A 19,532-nucleotide genomic window follows, 5' to 3' on the forward strand; every position below is an offset into this window, starting at 1 on the left:
ATTCCACATTAGAAACATCCCTGTTTCATAGCAACCTTAAGTTGTGTTTTGGCCTTTGGCCTCACAAATGATGGACTTGTATTAGTGGTCTTTTGAACTTTATTTTTCTTCTTTTTAGGTTGGGTCTTAGCCTTCCTTTTAAAAGAAGATGCAGCCACTATTACAACGTCATCTTTTTTTTTTATCTAGGTCCATCACATTCTATTGGTGAACAACCAGATTCCGTAGCAACTGAGCCAAAGTACACTCCACTTTGTTTAAATGGAAGTTTGAAACAAAACCTCCATATGAACGTGGGAGCGAAGAAAGCACAAGATCTATTTGAAGTTCATGAGCCATTGCAAAATCCAAATTTTTCAAAGAATGGATTAAATGGATCATTTCTCCAACATGATCAGAAACATTCTAGCTTTCTTTCATCTTCATCCGAAAGAGCTTACTTGATATCTTATATCTAGTAGTCCTACTGGTCTCACTATACAGGTCTTTCAAGCTCGTTAAGATTTCAGTAGATGTTGCTATATTCTCATAATGCTTCTATAATTCATTATCCATAGAAGCAATAATATAGCATTTGGCCTGGGTATCATCATCTACCCATTTGTCATATGCATCATGTAAAGCATTTTATGCATCCTCTTTAGGGCATTCAGGCTCAGGCTTTAGAATTATATATAACAAGCGTTGCTGAGTTAAGACAACCTTAAGGTTTCTCAGCCAGTCCACATAATTCGGTATTATGAGCCTATTACGGTCTAATATCGATTGGAGAGGTGTTGATAACATGTTTGGAATCAAAGAGTAACCGCAGAAAATAAAGATTGATAGTCAGTTATATATTTAAAGTGAATTAAACGAACCAATATGACATGGACTTTTATCATAATGGTTTCCCACTAATTTGGCGAATCCTATACTTCCAAATAGGAAATGATGATTCTTTGGAATGAACTACTAGTGGGTAAATCGAATTCTTATAAATTCTATTAGGTTCTCCCTCAACTTCACATTGGTATTCTTAGGATAACTAATAAATTCATAAGTTGACAACACTTGTCAATCACCTTGCACTATGTTGTGAAATTCAATTTAATATTTTTCTAGCTCCTAGTGTTTTAATCCTCAGTTTCCCTGTGACATTCTTGGTTTTCAACACTAGATAAATTCAACCCACTAAATCAACAGATTATATTAAGCCCGAATTAACATTGTTTAGCTTCACATTGGTATTCTTACAATGTTAATTGCCTAATATAAATCACAAATTAATTCAATGTAAATTAATTTTCACACTAATCACACAAAATATTTGTGTATTAATGCACTAGTGGACAGCCTCGATACAACTCTTGTATCTTTATCGGATTTAATATTTATTTGGAAGATTATCGGTCAAGTGTTGGGCAGTGAAACACTGTCACATTCATAAGATGTCGGTGGCGGAGATGCATATGTTGAGATGGATGTGTGGTCATACGAGAAAGGATCGGGTGAGTAATGAAATAATTAGGACAAAAGTAGGGGGTTACATCTATTGAGAATAAAATGAGAGAAAACCGACTAAGGTGGTTTGACCATGTAAGACGAAGAGCGCTTGATGCGCCGGTTATGAGGACTGAAGAGTGGGAAAGGGATGTAGTGGTAAGGGTAGGGGAAGACCTAAGCAAACTTGGAGGAGTGTGATCGAGAGTGATATGAGTTTATTGGGGATTGAGGAAAATATGGTAGTGGATAGGACAGAGTGGATAGAGAGAATTTGTATCGCTGATACGACTTGATTTCACGATTTTATATGATGGTTCATGTAAGCCGACCCCGAATCATTTCGAGACTAAGGCTTTATTGTTATTGTCTCACTTTGCACATTAACTAATTTTAATTTCTAACATGCAATTTTGCATAAAAGAGATTTATCTTGAATTAACACTTAATTCAATTTATTAGTTAATGTTTGTACATTATCCAATAACATGCCTTGTGGTGTATATCCATCTTAGCATTCATCTAATCTTATTGGTATAATTATAGATTGGATAAAATTGAACATGTAATTAATAAAATAAAATTACATATTTCTGTATTAAAATAAAAAATGATTTTATTACATAATTGACCATTTTCGTACAATCGGCTCTCAATTGTTCCTAAATGTAACACTTATATTTATGACCAATATATAATTTTAATTACATTTCAATTTTATAACAGCAGACAATATACAAACTAGACAACTAAAAATTGCCTAAAATATGCCCGCGCCATAAATTATACAATCTGCCAATTTGACTGTTTCTTCAATTTTGCTCCAAAATTACAATTTTCCTTGATATTGCAAGGCTTCGATATTTACAAACCCAAATTCATAAAAATTGAATTTTAAAATTATAACAATTGGAGTAAAATAATAAAAGAAAAGATAAATTTCAAATAAAACCCCTGTGGTTTCACTCATTTTCAGATATATGACTGTGGTTTACTTTTTATCAAAACGAGGATTGAGGTTTCACACTTTTAATAAAACAATGACTTTTTGAATTAATTCTATTAAAACCATCTTTAACGACCTGAAAATGAAAATTTTCAAGAATTAAAATTGTCCAATGTCATATTTGCTATGGAACTACATTTTTGATTTCCGAAAATCATATTTTTTAGAACGTTCTCTCTCTAATAATTAACTTTCTCTCTCTTCACCAAACATCATCTAAATAATCTCAAAATAAAAAAGTTGAAGAATTAAAGTTGCTTAGAATATTAGTAGTTCTTAAAATATGTCATTTTTGAAGTCGTCAAAGGTGATTTTAGTAGTATCAATCCAAAAAGTTCTTATTTTGCTAAAGTTGGAAACCTCAATCATCGTTTTGACAAAAAGTAAATCACAGTCCTTCATCTGAAAATTAGTGAAACCACAAGGGTTTTATTTGAAATTTACCCTAAAAAGAAAAAGCCTCAACAATCCATAATTATATCAATCTAGAGAACATAAAATCAATTAACTATAAAAAAAACTTAGAAAGCTCTGATACCACTTGAAGGATTTGAAGCGGAAGCATGTTGGTATTTAGGAAACGAATTTCAAAAAAATTCCTAAACAAACAATAAGTGTGATCCAATCACACTAATTAAACAGTCAAACATCCGATGTTCGACACCAAATCCTTAACTATGATCATTAAGTTCTTTAATAATCAAATTGATATTTATACTACGAGATTGGAATAATACCTCTTGTAGATTCTAATCGAGTATTAAAGCTTCTCTAATGATTAAACCTCTAATCAATCTACTAAATCGATTAGATCAAGCTTTGAAGGAATAAAAACTCTTGCTCAATTTTTGATCAAAACCGAAAATCCACCAAAAATATATATCAAGTTTTTCATATATATACCTCTATCCACTTTTTAAGTTGACATATGCATATATATGTATATCAACAATCAATCCATTTGGATTGATATGTATTGTGTGCAGTAGAACACACTACGTGTCCTATTGCATGCAATGATATATATTTTTAATTTTTTTAAATAATAATATAATAATAATAAATATTAAATATAATAATAACAAAAAATAAATATTATTATTATATATAATAATTTATTATATAATTATTATTATAAAAAAATATAATAATAACTAATTAACCACTTAATTAATTATTAATATATCCTTTAATAAAAAATCTTTCAATTCCAACAGTCAACAATTGATTATTGTATTTTGAAAAAACCATCAACTTAAATTCTACAAGAATAATTATTTATATTTTCCTCATTTCGATTGAATATCAAACAGTGTTAGAATGTTTTGTGAATCACATTAACATATTCAATTGTGTGAATTAATTAAATAAAATACTTTTAATTAATCAATTTAACTAAAGTTTGATACATACAACTTATAAGTGTGTGACTTTCTAGGTTCATCTTTAACTGGCATTAGAGGCATAGTACTAATTCTTAGTAAGTATGCCAGGAGGAATCCAATTCCTTGTACTATAAGTGTATCTCATATAAGCTTAACTTATATTCACTTATAGTCCTCTAAAGATCATGATCTCCAAATAACACACTACGCCATGATGTCCCAATTAAAGAATGAAGTTACTTGAAGTAAACTTATAATTAAACTAATTATGAACTATCGATCATAATTTCCATGCACTAAAGTCCTTTCATTAAAAATTCCGATCTTGACTAGAGTCATAAAGTGTCAAGATCTAATCTTCAAGATACTAAGAAATATTAATTAAGTCTTTGATAATATAAGATTCTCATCAAAGAACCATTCCTTGATACTTTCTCATCAAATGAGTCTTATTGTCCTAGCCAGGAACTCATTCCATAAAAAAACCAATCAATAACTATCTTAGAATTTATCTCTATTTACTTAGAGTAATGAATCCTCTATTAGCAAACTCTTGTTACATTATACAACTAACTGTAACGATTCACTGCCGGATCACCAGAATTAAGATCCTAGTACAAAGCAGGAACAAACTATAATTACTTGTGCAAGAACAACTAAGTTTCCTGAAGTCAAAGGACTATATGCACTATTATGACCTAGATAATAATTATGTTGACTAGGAGTAAACCTTTGTGCAACTATTATCCAACGTCACAGTTCGAACCATTCGCCTCTTCAAATGTCCACATATTTATTCTGATATCAACATATCAAACAGAATGAGATTTTCTGTTTCCGATTAATATCTCATACTAATCGAGACAATAAACAGAGGTGATAATCTAATGATAGATGAATGTCCAATCCATTATCTACCGACTATGAACATTTAAGATTATTATTTCACCAAAGAAATATATCTCATTATTATTAACTCTTAATAATATTATCTCGTTGTAAATAATCTTTGGACTATTGTAAATATATATTCATTAAGTAATTAAACGATACAAATAATTACATATGAATACATATTTTATTAACTGCCATTTGAATACAAAATTCACACTGTATAATATACAAAAGGAATGGCCTAGGGCATACAACACTTATACAAGAAGGGGTCGAATCTTCAAGATTTTGAAGATGAGGAGACTTTTTGAAAAAATTTCATCTCAATCCATCCATATAACAAAGAAGATGAAAAAGACAAGGAAACGAAAACCCACTGTTTTAAATTCTTAAGTAATTGGCAAAGGTAAGCGAGAGAAAGTAGAATAGTCCTTTGAAGTATGCTCTTTTTTTATGGGCTTCTAAGGGAGGGTGATAAGAAGATGAAATTAATAATAAGGTTTTTAATCATTACATTGTTCCAAACCCAAATGTCAAAAAACGACAGTAATTAGGGGTATTGATTAACGAGAAGCAACACGCTGAAACGATACATGTGAAAAACTCAGCACGTCTGTCGTAAATGTAGTAAGGGTGATTTCACCTTTTTAGTTTCACGTGGCTTGTTAGTAATTAACGATACTATACACATTTTCACCTATCTCCGCTCTAAAATAAAAGGCATCCAATCAAATCTCAAGAAAAGATTTCTCAAATCAGATAGAAATTTTCAACAGATCAACCGAGGAGGACTTTGTCCAATTCACAAGATGAAGCTCATCTTCAACCGAATGCTACCTTTGGTAGACAGACCAAAGTCCACAAGGATCTGTCCTTCGTTCGTCTACCATAACGAAACCCTATCATACAGTTTATCATAATACACGTGGACGAATTAAACGCTCCCTCCTCAATAGTAACAATCAGAGCCACGTGGATCAGTCAAATGAGACCTCAAAATTCGAATCTATATCCTTTCACCTCTAAATTTAGAGGTGTACCAACTGAACTATATGCTCCTTTGATCTTCTATGAAGAATTTTATATGTCATATGTGTTAATAGTTTTTTTGAGATATTAAATCGAGTATAAATTAGCATTATATATATATATTTTTAATTCATTGAAGTTTGAAGATTGCTAGTCCATGCTTGCAATAACATAGCAAAAATATAAATCAATTTTACCCTTAATGTTGGAAGCCAAGAACAATTTTACCCCTAACGTTGATAATTTGGGTAAATTTTAGACAATATTATAAAACACAGATATTTTTTATTCCATTTTGCACCCATTGCATATCAATTCGTTCTTAAAAAAATTCATGTTTTTTATAATTTAATAATAGAATTGGAGATTAATATTTATAAATTCAGTGAATTTTTTGAATTTTTTTCCCAATTCGTACAAAAGACTATATTTTTTATTTTTTTATTTATTTTTTTCACATCCCAACATATGTTTGTGATTTGTTACTGATAAGATAACACACGTGTAAAGTTTAGATGACAAGATTCATGACCGAGAAGACAGTTTGATGAATTATTTTTCAAATTGACCCAATTTATCAACATTAGGGGTAAAAGTGCTATTGGCTTCTAACGTTAGGAATAAAATTGCACAATTTTAGATGTTAGGGGTAAAATTGCTCCTAACCCAAAACATTAAGAGTATTTTTGCACCTTAACCCTTTAATGAATAAAAAATGAAATATCAAGGGTATATTATAATGCTTTTCATTAATTAATACTCTTATTAAGTTACGATTAAAATTAAATGGGAAAATTACAAAACTAGGTCAAATTGGAGGCCCATTTACATATTTAACCCATTTACTCAACCTACTACATATCTAAACTGATTTTGTATGACTTTCCCATAATACTCCTAACCTTCCCACTTCCCACCACTCGCGAACAGCCGCTCCCACTATCTCATTGGTTACGCGAAAAGTTGGCTCCTAAAGACTTTTGATCTTCCTTTCTTCCTTTAAATTGCACGAAATCTACACCATTTCACCAAATCACAATGAATTTCTCTTTTTCCTCTATTCATCTCTTGATTCTGCAACTTCCTAACCCTAGAAAATGAAGCCATGGTTCTTCATCTTCCTGTTCGTCACTTGGTTTCTTTCTTCTTGTTACCATGTTAGAAATGGTTATTCTATGTTATTTCCTTCATTTTTCCCATGTTATCATATTGTTATTGTCACTTTTGGGGGTGAAAGGGGCGAAAAATATAAGTATCTGTTGTTTTTTCTGCGTTTTTTCATGAATACACTTCGTGAATCGATGGTTTCGCGAAGTTTTGCGAAGAGAAAGAGCCTGGAAAGTGACGATCTACTTCGTGAATCGATGATTTCGCGAAGATCTGCGAAGAGAAAGAGTCTGAAACGTGTGGATCTACCTCGCGAATCGATTAGTTTGCGAAGTCTGCGAATAGATCCTCACGTTTCAGACCTCGCAGACTTCGCGAAAGCATCGATATGCGACGTAGTTCGTCACGTTTCAGACATCGCATACCTCGCGAAAAAATCGATTAGCGAAGTAAAATCACCTCTTTCCCTGCACATTTACATTCGCATGCTTCACTAATCTTCATTTCGCGAAGCCAAAATCGTCTTTTTCCCTGCCTAACACGATTAATTTTTTCTGAAGGTGGTTGAATACGTAACATCCCTTTCTGGAAGGCGGCGTACGGGGCTGTAGGGGAGATGATTTTCCTTCCTGTATGGGGATGAACTTCCCTCAAGATTGACACATTCACTCCTGAAATGGTTAGTTAGGAGAGATTGTGCCAATCTTGGGGTGCACCATGGGACACGTCCATCCCATGGTGCCAATCTTCAAAGTGAACCCAACTAATCCGATACCAATTTTGAATCGGATGAGTAATCTTGGTGTGCACCGTGAGACACATCCATCCCAAAAGGTCTGGACTCAGTCTAGACCTTTTGGGATGGATGTGTCTCACGGTGCACACCAACATTACTCATCCGCTTCAAAATTGGTACCGGATTAGTCAGGTTCACTTTGAAGTGATTTGTTAGGAGTTTATTGTGTCAATCTTGTTGTAAATTTTGATAATGTTATGATTTTAATGTTGTTATTATGGCAATCTTGTTGTAAATTTTGATAATGTTATGATTTTAATGTTAGAATCCGTTGTTGCTTGCCATTTTTTTTGTTATATACCACTTCGCGAAATAGCTTCAAAACATATCCAGGCTTCGCATATGCGAACTAAATTCATCAAGTAAACTTTAGCTTCGCAGGCTTCGAATATGCGAATTAAATTCATCAAGTAAACTAAATTTTAGCTTCACAGGCTTCGCATATAAACCCAAACATTAGCTTCGCAGGCTTCGCATAATATGAAATCTGCGAAGTCAGACGGGAGGGGGCAAGACGCGCGTAAATATTGAGGGTATTATTGGAAAGTCACACAAAAACAATCTAGATATGTAGTAGGTTGAGTAAATGGGTTAAATATGTAAATGAGCCTCCAATTTGACTTAGTTTTGTAATTTTTCCAAATTAAATTTGTGCAAAATCATTACTAGTTGTTTTTTAAAAGGAATCATTAGTACTAGTTTTGATAGGGTTTTCAATTTCCATAATTTACTTAATATATAATTTATATTTTAATTTTTTCTTTCAAATTTTATTTTGCCCATTTTCGGTTAAATAAGGCAAAACATTTAGAACTTTTTACATTACAATCATACCTATAAATTATACTATAAAAAAAAACTAATTTTACATATATCACTTTTTTCTACATTTCATTAATTCAAATTATTACTTTACCTAAATAATTTCTTAACATGAAGTAAATTTCTCAATTATTAACTTCCGCAATCTTGTTGTCAAAGGTTTTTAAGAAATGGATTAACCAGCTTATCTACATTTATGGGCTGGAAAATCTAGCTAGGCCCATTACGAAACATAGTACAGTTTTCGTTGATGTGGCAAAATGGGATTGGTTTGTTCAGCGTGGAAGGTGATAGTCAGCAACACTAGAGAATTTTAGCTTCGCGGTAGGCACTGCTGCTTTTTTCTCCAAAAAAAAAAAAAAACCCAGAAATTGCAAAATCTATTGATCGTTTGCCAAGGTTTCTTGGTTTATTGCCAGAAGCATTTACGGAAAATAGTATTGGGACATCAAATATGAGATTTCTGTGCTTAATTCTTGTGTTTTACACTATCTGCAATTTTGTTTTAGCCGATCAGATCTTTCCAGGTCATGTGGGTAAGTCTTTACTTGGATATCTGTGCAGGGGTTTGATTTTCTTCGTTAATTTGAGATTTTTTTTTTCATTTTTCTGTTTATTTATTTGATGCTAGCTTGAGGTATGATGTTTTTGAAGGAATCGGGTTTTTCTAGGAGTGTATAAAGCATAATTTCGGCGTTTGTGTTCCGGCCGAGTCAATAGCCGATGAGCTTCATTTCTTTCTTTATTCTTCTTGTCGTGTTTGGAGAGATTGGAAACAGAACAGTTGACATTTTTCAACTATCTAAATTGTCTCATATTTCATTATATTGCAGACTTGATATATGACAATCCCATGTAGTTTGAGCATCTTTGATTTCGCCCAGGGATATTGGCGTACAAACTCCAATAAGAAATAATGAGTGGGGATACTAGCTAATTTACTTGTCCAATAAGGCTAGCACAACCGGGGTTAGAATGCGATCCCTTGAAAGAATTATAAAGATAAATTTTGGAGTGGTTCAACTCTGGTGCTGTCTTCACAGATGGACATATGGTTGATGGTGAATTCGGGAATAGTTTAAATTTAGGGGTCTAGAGTCTTAGACTGTTATGATATCTTATTGGAGACTGTCATGTATCTTTATGTTGCCAATTAAGTTGCTCCTTTTCTGGGAATGAACCACCTGAAGATTCTTGTTTACTGCATTCTAAATTTCTAATTGTAATATTTCTGGTCAAGATAGTTTCTGTTCTGTGTAAAACTTCCTATACAACTGTGCTTTTCTAACTTTCTGTAATTGCCAGGTAGTACCTTCACTCGCACCTCTCGTGAGCCAAAGTACAAGATTGAATTCCATCCTGAAGACTCACCTTTTCACCCAGTAAGTAAGCTTAGGTTTGTCTTAATTTGAACCGCACATAACATAGAGAAGATTATTTCAACCTGAGATTTTTTGTTCTTCTTGTTAACAATGTCTGTATGTTTGTATCTCAAACTCCTTGCATATAATTTTTATCTGAGAGTTCTTAGGTTGCCACATTCCATCATGATCATGACTGGGAATTTTCTACAAAGTTATATATGGCTCAATAAATGCGTTTCATACATATTGTAGAATAAGGAATGGTTTTCAGAATTAAATTTATATGTCAAAGATGTCGATAATGTTTTTGAGTTGTATCACATTTCGAACTACATAATTCGTCATATGTAACTTCTGTTATCTTTATATGTTATCTGATTCGACTCTAATATGCTTAGGCTAGGATAGAACTTTTTGTTTAACCATAATGTTCTCCATGATGTGTACTGAATTTTGTTGCCACCATAACATAATTATCAATTTGGTCTTTTGATACAACTATAACCACCAATTTATTTTCCCTTGGTATATGTTTGGATTTTTTTGTCCTATATCTTGCTTTTCTCTTGTTTAATGATGCCAACAAATTTTCAGGAGGAGGACCAGGAGTCAGTGGTTATGCCCAACAAAAATGGACAGAATTATTTATGTTACTTGCCCAAGATGGAGAAAGCCAAAAGTGGAAAGCCTGTTAATCTGATGAATATGAGCAGCATGATTATGGAAACTGAAAAACGGGTCAAATTGAAAACACCTGATGAGCTACTTGAAGTGTTGAAAGATCGATGCTTTATTAGAGTCAGTAATGTTATAGATCTCTCTGTTGCACAATTCCTATCTTTATTACTGAAAATAAACCTTATTTTTGAATTAGATGTATTTTTATTTTGTAAGAATTCATAATGAATTTCCTGTGATGAATCATCACTTTATATGCATCTTTATGCAGCAAGAGGGTTGGTGGTCTTATGAATTCTGCTATCAAAAGAAGTTACGGCAGGTTCATCTGGAAGATGATAATAAGGTAATCACTTTAGCATGCTAGAGTTGCCGTCGAGTTCAATTTTGTAATTTTTCTTGTTGCTTTTGAAGTGAGTTTCTTTTACTTTTATGAGTTAAAGCATGCTGGTGGTTGTTGAATACTCGTGATTTTATGAACATCTGTTCAGATTGATATCTTCATAAAATATATGTGGATCGAATCGCCAAAACATGGCCGCATTCCACCATTTCTTTGTAACGTGCTTCTCATACTAATAGCAACAATATCAGACAATTAGAAGTTTGGCAAAGCATTTCCTTACAAGTTCCCCTGCCAATGAGATATATATTTGGTCATTTCAGGTGGTTCAAGAATTTGTTTTGGGTGTTTATGATGAAGAAGCCACAGCTACATTCAACCAGAATTTATCTGATGTTTCTACATTGAAAGACCCGCGCTCAAAAGATGCATCTCAAAGGTATGATTTCATTTTTTTTTTTGTGTGCTTGAGATCAATTTATTGAGTTGGAGGATATTTCTTTCTTGGAAATTTAAGTGAAGAAAGAATGGGGACTATGATTTGGAATGTAACATCATCCATTTTTAAATTCTTTGCACTTGTATAGATATCATGCTCATCAATATACAAATGGGACCGCATGCGACCTTACAAATCAGCCCCGTGAAACTGAGGTACAGAAAAAAAAAAACTTTTGTTGGCTTCACAATCTTTCTGTTTTGTTTGTGGTTCTCGAAAAATTTGAAATCTGTTGAATTTTACACTTCATTTGAATCTGTAGGTGAGATTTGTATGCTCTGAGCCAAGAGCTATGATTAGTTCTATCACAGAGCTATCCACATGCAAGTATGCTCTTACAGTACAAGTCCCTATGCTTTGCAAGCACCCGTAAGTCTCTCTCTCTTTCCCTAACTAACAAACGGTGCTGAAGTCCCTAAAGACTTCTGAAAGGTCTACCATTACATGCTATTTTAGGAGCGAAATAGATAAATAAAGTTTTATTTTTTTTCCTCTATAACAAAAAAAATTACTAGGGCACTTGGTTCCAATTGCATATCTCTTTTTTTCTTTTTGTAATGTAGTGCATCTATCTTTGACTCAACAGATTGTTCCAAGAAGAGAGACCAGTATGGCACACCATTAACTGTAATGTAGTTTCAAAGGATTCAAAGGAAAGAAAGGGTGGGAAAGAGAAGACCCAAGAAAAGCACATTATCATGGTATCTGACATTGAAGAACCATCTAACCATGATTCAAAAGAATAGTGAGGGTGAAACATTTTCTTGTTAAGTCGACTGTTCTTGTACATTAGAAAAGTTTAAAGAAGAAAACAGATGCTACACTGTAGAGAGAGATTTAGAGGGTAGAGTGGAATTCCGGATAGATTGATTTTCATAGATAAGGTTAAGCATATTATCTGCAGTTAGAGCATTGTTTCAATTAGTGGAGAATCCTTTATGCTGTTTTTTGTTGAATGTTGCATTGACATTACCATTAAAAATGTAACAGTAGATGCATCGAAGCTTATTATAGCATACGGCCAGCCTCTGCTAGCATCTAAACATCTTCAATAGTCATGTAGGTTCATAACCAAGAGCAACTCTAGACCAATTTGTAATTTGCAAACAACTACTAACCATTAGTCATAAGTTTGGGAGTCTCTCAAAGCTGGAGAGTCGCTGGATTGGGAGACTCTTCAGCACAAAATCAACAAAAACAAGCTCACTCTCCAGCACAGAATCAAGGTAGAGGAGTTGGGATGAATGCAGTGTGCGTGCTGCAATCCAATTTGTGCACGGCCATTCACAATCTCCTAGTCACGTGATGTATTTAGTTATAGGCAAAAAAAGTTATTTGTCTGTCTCAAAAAAAATATTGAAATAGCAATTGTTTCAAATGGTCTGTTTTTTTTTTTTATTTAAAATGTTGAAAAGAGATTATTTCAAAAAGAATGTTGAAAGAGCAGTTGTTTTTTAGTCACATGTTATACATGCTTTAGGTAGAAATTATATAAGATTTATATATAAAATGGTAATATTCTATAAAATTGGCTCATAAAATATAAAAAATTGGTAATAATAATGGTAACATTTTTAAAAATTCTATAAATATTTATTCAATTAATAATAAATATTAATAAATATTTTTTATTTAATTAATATTGATTCATTATCAATTTTTATTAATAAATTAATAAGTTAATGGATTAAAAGTAAAGAAAATAAAATAGTATATGATGTATGAGACCGGATTAAAATCAGCTGTCCCAGTGTGGGTGTCCCCTTTCTTAGCTGCCATTGATTTTATTACACAGTGTAAATTTAATCCTAATCAGCATTTAACTCTAATCCTAACTTGAGCAGCAACTTTTCTCCTTCAGCAACAAAGCATCTTTCTTTGTCTCCGATCATCATCGTGTTACGATTTACACTTTTATCGAAAGGAATTGAGAAGAGGAAAGGAATTGAGACAAGGAATTCACAGATAGAAGAGAGAAAATTGATATTCGAGAGAAAGAGTGAAAGAGAAGGATATTCTAGAGTAATCTCATTGATAATCTTTCCACAAGAAAAGCATGATCTATATAACAGCTGTACAGCTGAGATCATGAACAAACAATTACACTACAGGACAAAATAGCAAATAACAGAAATTCTAATTAACAGAATACAACTATTAAATTATCTAATATCACTATCAGTCCTTAGACTTCTTCTTCCTTGCATACGTAACAATACCCCCCCCCCCCCCCTCGAGAGCATTATTGTCCCCAAGAATGATAGAAGGCAGGAAATTGTTTGCTGATAGTGAGCTCATCCTCCCAAGTAGCATCTACAGCAGAAAAACCAGTCCACAGAATAAGTAGCTGTTTGACAGGAGTGTCACCAATGATTGCAGTCCGGGTGTTAAGCACCTTCTGGGGAAGTATAACCCATTCAGCATCAATAATTGGTGGTAAGGTAGTAAGGGTAGGGATAGTGGGTGAGATATGTTTCCTGAGTAAAGAGACATGGAAAACAGGGTGTATCTTGCAGCTAGAAGGAAGCTGCAGCTTGTAAGCAACCTTGCCAATGCGTTCTTCGATTAAGAAGGGGCCATAGTACTTAGCTGAAAGTTTGAGAGAGGTGCGGAGAGCCACCGTGGTTTGTCTATAGGGTTGTAGCTTAAGATAGACCATATCGCCCACCTGGAATGTCCTGTCAGATCTCTTTCTATCAACCACCTGTTTCATGCGGTTTTGGGCTGAGGCCAAGCAATCACGGAGATAAGAACTCATATGCTCTCGTTGACTCATGAAGTCTTCTACTGCAGCTACAGAAGTTGCTACATGAGGAACAACAGGTAGGTGAGGAGGAATACCATACAGAGCTTAGTGAGGGCTCATTTTAAGAACACTATGATAGCTGGTATTGTACCAATATTCAGCAAGACATAACCATTCAGACCACTTCTTAGGAGAGATAAAACACATGCTCCTCAAATAATTCTCTAGGCACTGATTAAGTCTCTCAGTCTGGCCATCAGTCTGAGGATGATAAGCACTGCTAAACTGCAGTTTTGTGCCAAGTAGTTTCATTAAATCCTTCCAAAATGCCCCAGTGAAGATCTTGTCTCTATCCGAAGTGATTGTATTTGGCATGCCATGATGTTTAAACACATTATCTAGGAAAGCCTTGGCCACCACTGCTGCATTAAAAGGATAAGACAAAGGAATAAAGTGACCCACCTTAGTGAATCTGTCCACCACCACAAGTATAGTATCATACCCACTAGACTTTGGCAATTTTTCAATGAAATCTAGAGCGATGTCCTGCCAAGCTCCTTGAGGGATGGGAAGAGGTTGGAGTAGTCCAGCATAAGCCGAGTGATCAGCTTTGCATCTAAGGCACACTTCACAAGTGGAGACCCATTTGGTGACCTCTGCAGGCATCTTTGGCCAATAGAAATTGTGTTGCAATCGAGTCAGGGTAGCCTTGACACCTGAATTTCCACCTATAGATGAATTGTAACAAGTTGCAGTACCCTGCTCCTCAGGTCAGTACTACTGCCAATATAGATCCTCTGCTTGTATCTAATGATTCCTTGCTGCAAGGTATAATGAGGATCGTGTGTAGCCTGAATAATTAGTTGTTGTAACAACTTGGTAGCTTCAGTATCCCCTGCATAAGAAGCCTGAATTTCCTCCAGCCAAGTAGGTATAACTACTGAGATAGCTAAGAGAGTGGTGGTATCTTCCATTTGCCTTGATAAAGCATCGGAAACTCTATTTTCTAACCCCTTCTTGTATTGAATGGTATATTCCAACCCAAGCAACTTAGAGATGCCCTTATGTTGTAGATATGTGTGAAGCTTTTGCTCAAGAAAATGTTTGATACTCTCATGGTCTGTCTTTATAACAAAAGGTGAATTCTCTAAATAATGTCTCTAGGTGGAGCAAGCATGTAATATTGCCAGCAATTCTCTCTCATAAGCTGATAGAGCTTGGTTTCTAGGGCTAAGACTCTTAGAAAGGAAGCATATGGGCTGACCGTGTTGCATCAAGACTGCTCCGATTCTAGTGCCACTAGCATCACACTCTAGAATAAAGGGTTGTTGGAAGTTTGGAAGAGCTAAAACAGGAGCCTCAGTCATAAGCTTCTTCAATGCTTGGAAGGCCTCTGTAGCTGCTTCATTCCAATTGAATTGATCTTTCTTGAGTAAATCAGTAAGTGGTTTACTGATGTGACCATAGCCCTTAATAAATCGTCTATAATAGCCTGTCAACCCCAGAAACCCTCTGAGTCCTTTGAGTGTGGTTGGCAGGGGCCAATTAGTCATTGTTGAGATTTTAGCTGGATCAGTGGCAACACCTGCTGCTGAGATGATATGACCCAGATAGGAAATTGATGAAACAACAATCTCGCATTTGGAGCCCTTAGCATAGAGTTGATGAGTCTCTAGAAGTTGAAAGACATGAGTTAAATGCTCCAAATGGGCTTCCTCACTGGGGCTGTAAATTAAAATATTGTCAAAAAACACAAGTACAAACTTCCTCAAGTAAGGTTGAAATATTGTATTCATAAGAGACTGAAAAGTAGCAGGTGCATTTGTTAAACCAAATGGCATAACTAGGAATTCATAATGCCCAGAGTGAGTCTTGAATGCAGTTTTTTGGACATCTTCAACTTTCATTCGTATCTGATGGTATCCAGACCGCAAATCCAGCTTAGTAAACACCTTAGCCCCCTTTAATTCGTCTATTAGTTCTTGTATAACGGGAATGGGAAACTTGTCTTTCACAGTAGCCTTATTAAGTGCCCTATAGTCAATACAGAACCTCTAGGTGCCATCCTTCTTCTTAACTAAGAGAACTGGAGAAGCATACGGGCTCTAACTTGGTTGAATCACTCCACTCTTCAACATTTCTGCAATCTGCTTCTCAATTTCATTTTTCTGATGGTAGGAATATCGAAAGGGTCTGACATTGATAGGCTCAGTTTGTGGTTTCAGTGGTATGTGATGGTCATGAGTTCTTATAGGAGGCAAGGTTGTAGGAGGAAAGAACAACTGTTGGTAATGGTTAAGCAAGGGTAAGTACTTCGCTGGTGTTTCAGGTAGATGTTGTGCTTCTGAGTTTTCTGAGTCACAGGTAGTAGTATTTAGAGTAATGAGAAATAGGGTGGATGAAATGCCATTCCAACCTCTAGTAAGTATCTTGTTCATAGATTTCAGGGACATCATCTTAAGTGATGCTTCCTCCTTCAGCCCTTTAAGCTCAATTTCTTTCTTACCCTGGTGAACTAACAATCGATTATTATCAAAATTGAAAGTAACAGTCGTGTGCCTACGCATCCAGTCAGAACCAAGTAATATATCATAATCCCCTAATGCAATGATTCGAAAATTGAAAGTAAACCTGTTGTGATTCATAGTCCAACTACAACCTTGACATTTAGAATTAACTGTCAGTTGTCTGCCATCTGCAACTGTAATAGCTACAGGTTTCACTTGCACCAAGGGAAATTTCAACTCATGAGCCACCTTTTGATCCACAAAACTGTGGGTGCTACCACTGTCAATCAATATCATGACCGGCTTCTTCTGTAAGGTGCCCTTAAGTTTTAAGGTTCCACTAGTCATACCTCCATCCAAGGCATTAATTGATACAGTAATCTGTTGCCCTTCATCTGCCATCTCCTCCCTGTTAATTGCATCTTCAAAGTCTTCAGCATGATTCAATTCCTGTGCCTCATCTTCCTCTTCACCAGTGATAGCATTAAGTTTTTTATTAGTGCACTGGTGGCCAGGGAAATATTTATCACCACACTTCCAGCATACTCCTAGGGTGCGTTTAATGGTTGGTTGGTTATTGTGTGGTTGAAATGGCTTAGTTTCAGTTGGTTTAGGGAATACGGATTGGGTGAAATTAGGTTTGGTGTTTGAGGGATTTGAATTTGTCCAGTTTTTTGAAGGAATGGGAGATCTGAAATTCGGTTTTGGCTTAACTGCCTCCATCATATCACTAAGGTGAGTTTCTTGATACTTAGCATGTTTAATGGCTGAATACAGGGTAGTAGGTTCATATGGTCGAACTGCGGATCGAATTTCAGGTTTCAATCTAGTCATAAAACTGGATACATAGTAAGATTTAGTATGATTAGGGTGTACCTTCTCCATTTTGAGCTTCGCAGCCTCAAATTGCTCCTGATACAACAACACAGTGATTCTTGTTTCAATTGAGAGAGTAGCTGCACTACATCTTCGATATCAGTTTCCTGGAATCGTTTTTCCACTTCCAGTATAAATTCCTTCCAGGATACATTAGGGTTGGATGGAATCCAGTTCCTATACCATTTCTCTGCGCGTCCTTGGAAGTACAAACCAGCCAGAACCACCTTCTTTACTTCGGCAACTTCAAAAATTTCAAAATACTTGAGGCACTTACTTATCCACATATCCACATCGCTTCCTTCGAATGTTGGTAAATCACATCTAGGAAGAAGTTTGTTGAGGACTGGAGGTTTCTCACTATGAGAAGATTCACCGGTCAGCAAAACAGGATTGCTACCGAGAATTCCTTTGCCAGGATTTGGAATATATGCCAAAGGAACAGAGCGAGGTGGTGAAATGGTGATTTCCGGTGTGGAACCAGGATGGAAAAGCTTTACTAAGGTGGTTATAGTATTTTGGAGCTTCTCCTCCATTGCTCGTTGAGAATCGCCCTGATCTCGCCGGAGCTGCGATTGCTCTGTTAAGAGCTGAGCTATGATCTTCTGTTGATCATCCTGTTTAGCGTCAATCTTCTCCAATTTCTCTGCAGTTCTTTCATCGCAAGCGTTGATCAGATCGGTGAGCTCCTTGAGATGATTTTCTAAGAAATCCATGATTTCCTTAGTTGCTCGAGTGAATTTGAGTTGTTTCTGTACCATAAAAATTCGGCCGGAGAATCGAAATCTCTGATACCAATGTTACGATTTACACTTTTATCGAAAGGAATTGAGAAGAGGAAAGGAATTGAGACGAGGAATTCAGAGATAGAAGAGAGAAAATTGATATTCGAGAGAAAGAGTGAAAGAGAAAGATATTCTAGAGTAATCTCATTGATAATCTTTCCACAAGAAAAGCATGATCTATATAACAGTTGTACGGCTGAGATCATGAACAAACAATTACACTACAAGACAAAATAGCAAATAACAGAAATTCTAATTAAAAGAATACAACTATTAAATTGTCTAATATCACTATCAGTCCTTAGACTTCTTCTTCCTTGCATACGTAACACATCGTCTTTCTCTATCTTCGATGTACGACAATCTCATTGAGAAAGGTGATTATGATAGGAATTTAAAATTGAAATTAATTTGAGGAATTGAAAAGTGTCGAATATCTCATAAAGCTCTATTCAAGATAGTGTTAGAATGGGCAGGAAAAGCCATGCATCAGAACAATTACCTCCAACAATTCTCCATCTCGTTGGTGTTTTGGAAATGTAATTGCTGCTTGATAATATCCTTTTGCCAAATACCTAGAACAGCTTTTCAATTCTCCAGTAAATCCTTAGAAGGTGGTCCAATGTTGATATGTTGAATCTATTTTCTATTTGTAGATGGAAGGAATGACACAAATATTTTTACATGATAAGATGAAACATGTACAACCACAGTCTTCAGTAACTTAGCCAACATCAACAAAAATGAGGCAATTTGTTTCATTATACTGTTCACTTTTAGAACAGATAACAAAGGTTTTTCTTGATCCTAAATTCTGTTTTTATAACCTTTTAATATTACATTGATTGTTTATTAGCCCTCTTAAACAATTGTTTTTCGGTTTAAGGAATTGTCTGTAATTTTATTTTATTTTTTGTATTTTTGGTAGAGGATGTTTTAAAGAGAATTGTTAGAAATGAATGAGGTGGAATAGTTGGAGCATGTCCAATGCAAGGTGTTTAAAAGGGTTCTTAATTAGGTGGAAGGTGCTTAAAAGAGTGTCTTGCATTAGGTTGCCAAAATGTTGCCAATTTTTGACATCCCTTTGATATCCTTTCTTTTTTTAAATATAAAAAATTGATTTAGTTGGCTACTATTAGTAGAATTTTATAAGAATATTTATAATTAAAATAAATTATATATAAAATAATGATTTGTAGGACTATGGTAGCAA

The 19,532-nt window shown here is 34.6% G+C and overlaps 1 protein-coding gene across 1 annotated transcript; it reads left to right on the forward strand.

Moving 5' to 3' along the window:
- The first annotated feature begins 8,831 nt into the window (after positions 1 to 8,831).
- Positions 8,832 to 12,361, forward strand: LOC136204079 (protein OS-9 homolog). Its single transcript, XM_065995264.1, has 8 exons — positions 8,832 to 9,057; positions 9,827 to 9,903; positions 10,480 to 10,683; positions 10,835 to 10,909; positions 11,230 to 11,345; positions 11,494 to 11,560; positions 11,668 to 11,774; positions 11,992 to 12,361. Exons 1-8 carry the CDS (start codon positions 8,976 to 8,978, stop codon positions 12,149 to 12,151), a joined length of 888 nt encoding a protein of 295 aa, XP_065851336.1. The 5' UTR covers positions 8,832 to 8,975; the 3' UTR covers positions 12,152 to 12,361.
- The last annotated feature ends 7,171 nt before the right edge of the window (positions 12,362 to 19,532 follow it).

This window comes from Euphorbia lathyris, chromosome 8 (genome assembly GCF_963576675.1).
Source record: "Euphorbia lathyris chromosome 8, ddEupLath1.1, whole genome shotgun sequence".
NCBI classification, from domain to species: Eukaryota; Viridiplantae; Streptophyta; class Magnoliopsida; order Malpighiales; family Euphorbiaceae; genus Euphorbia; species Euphorbia lathyris.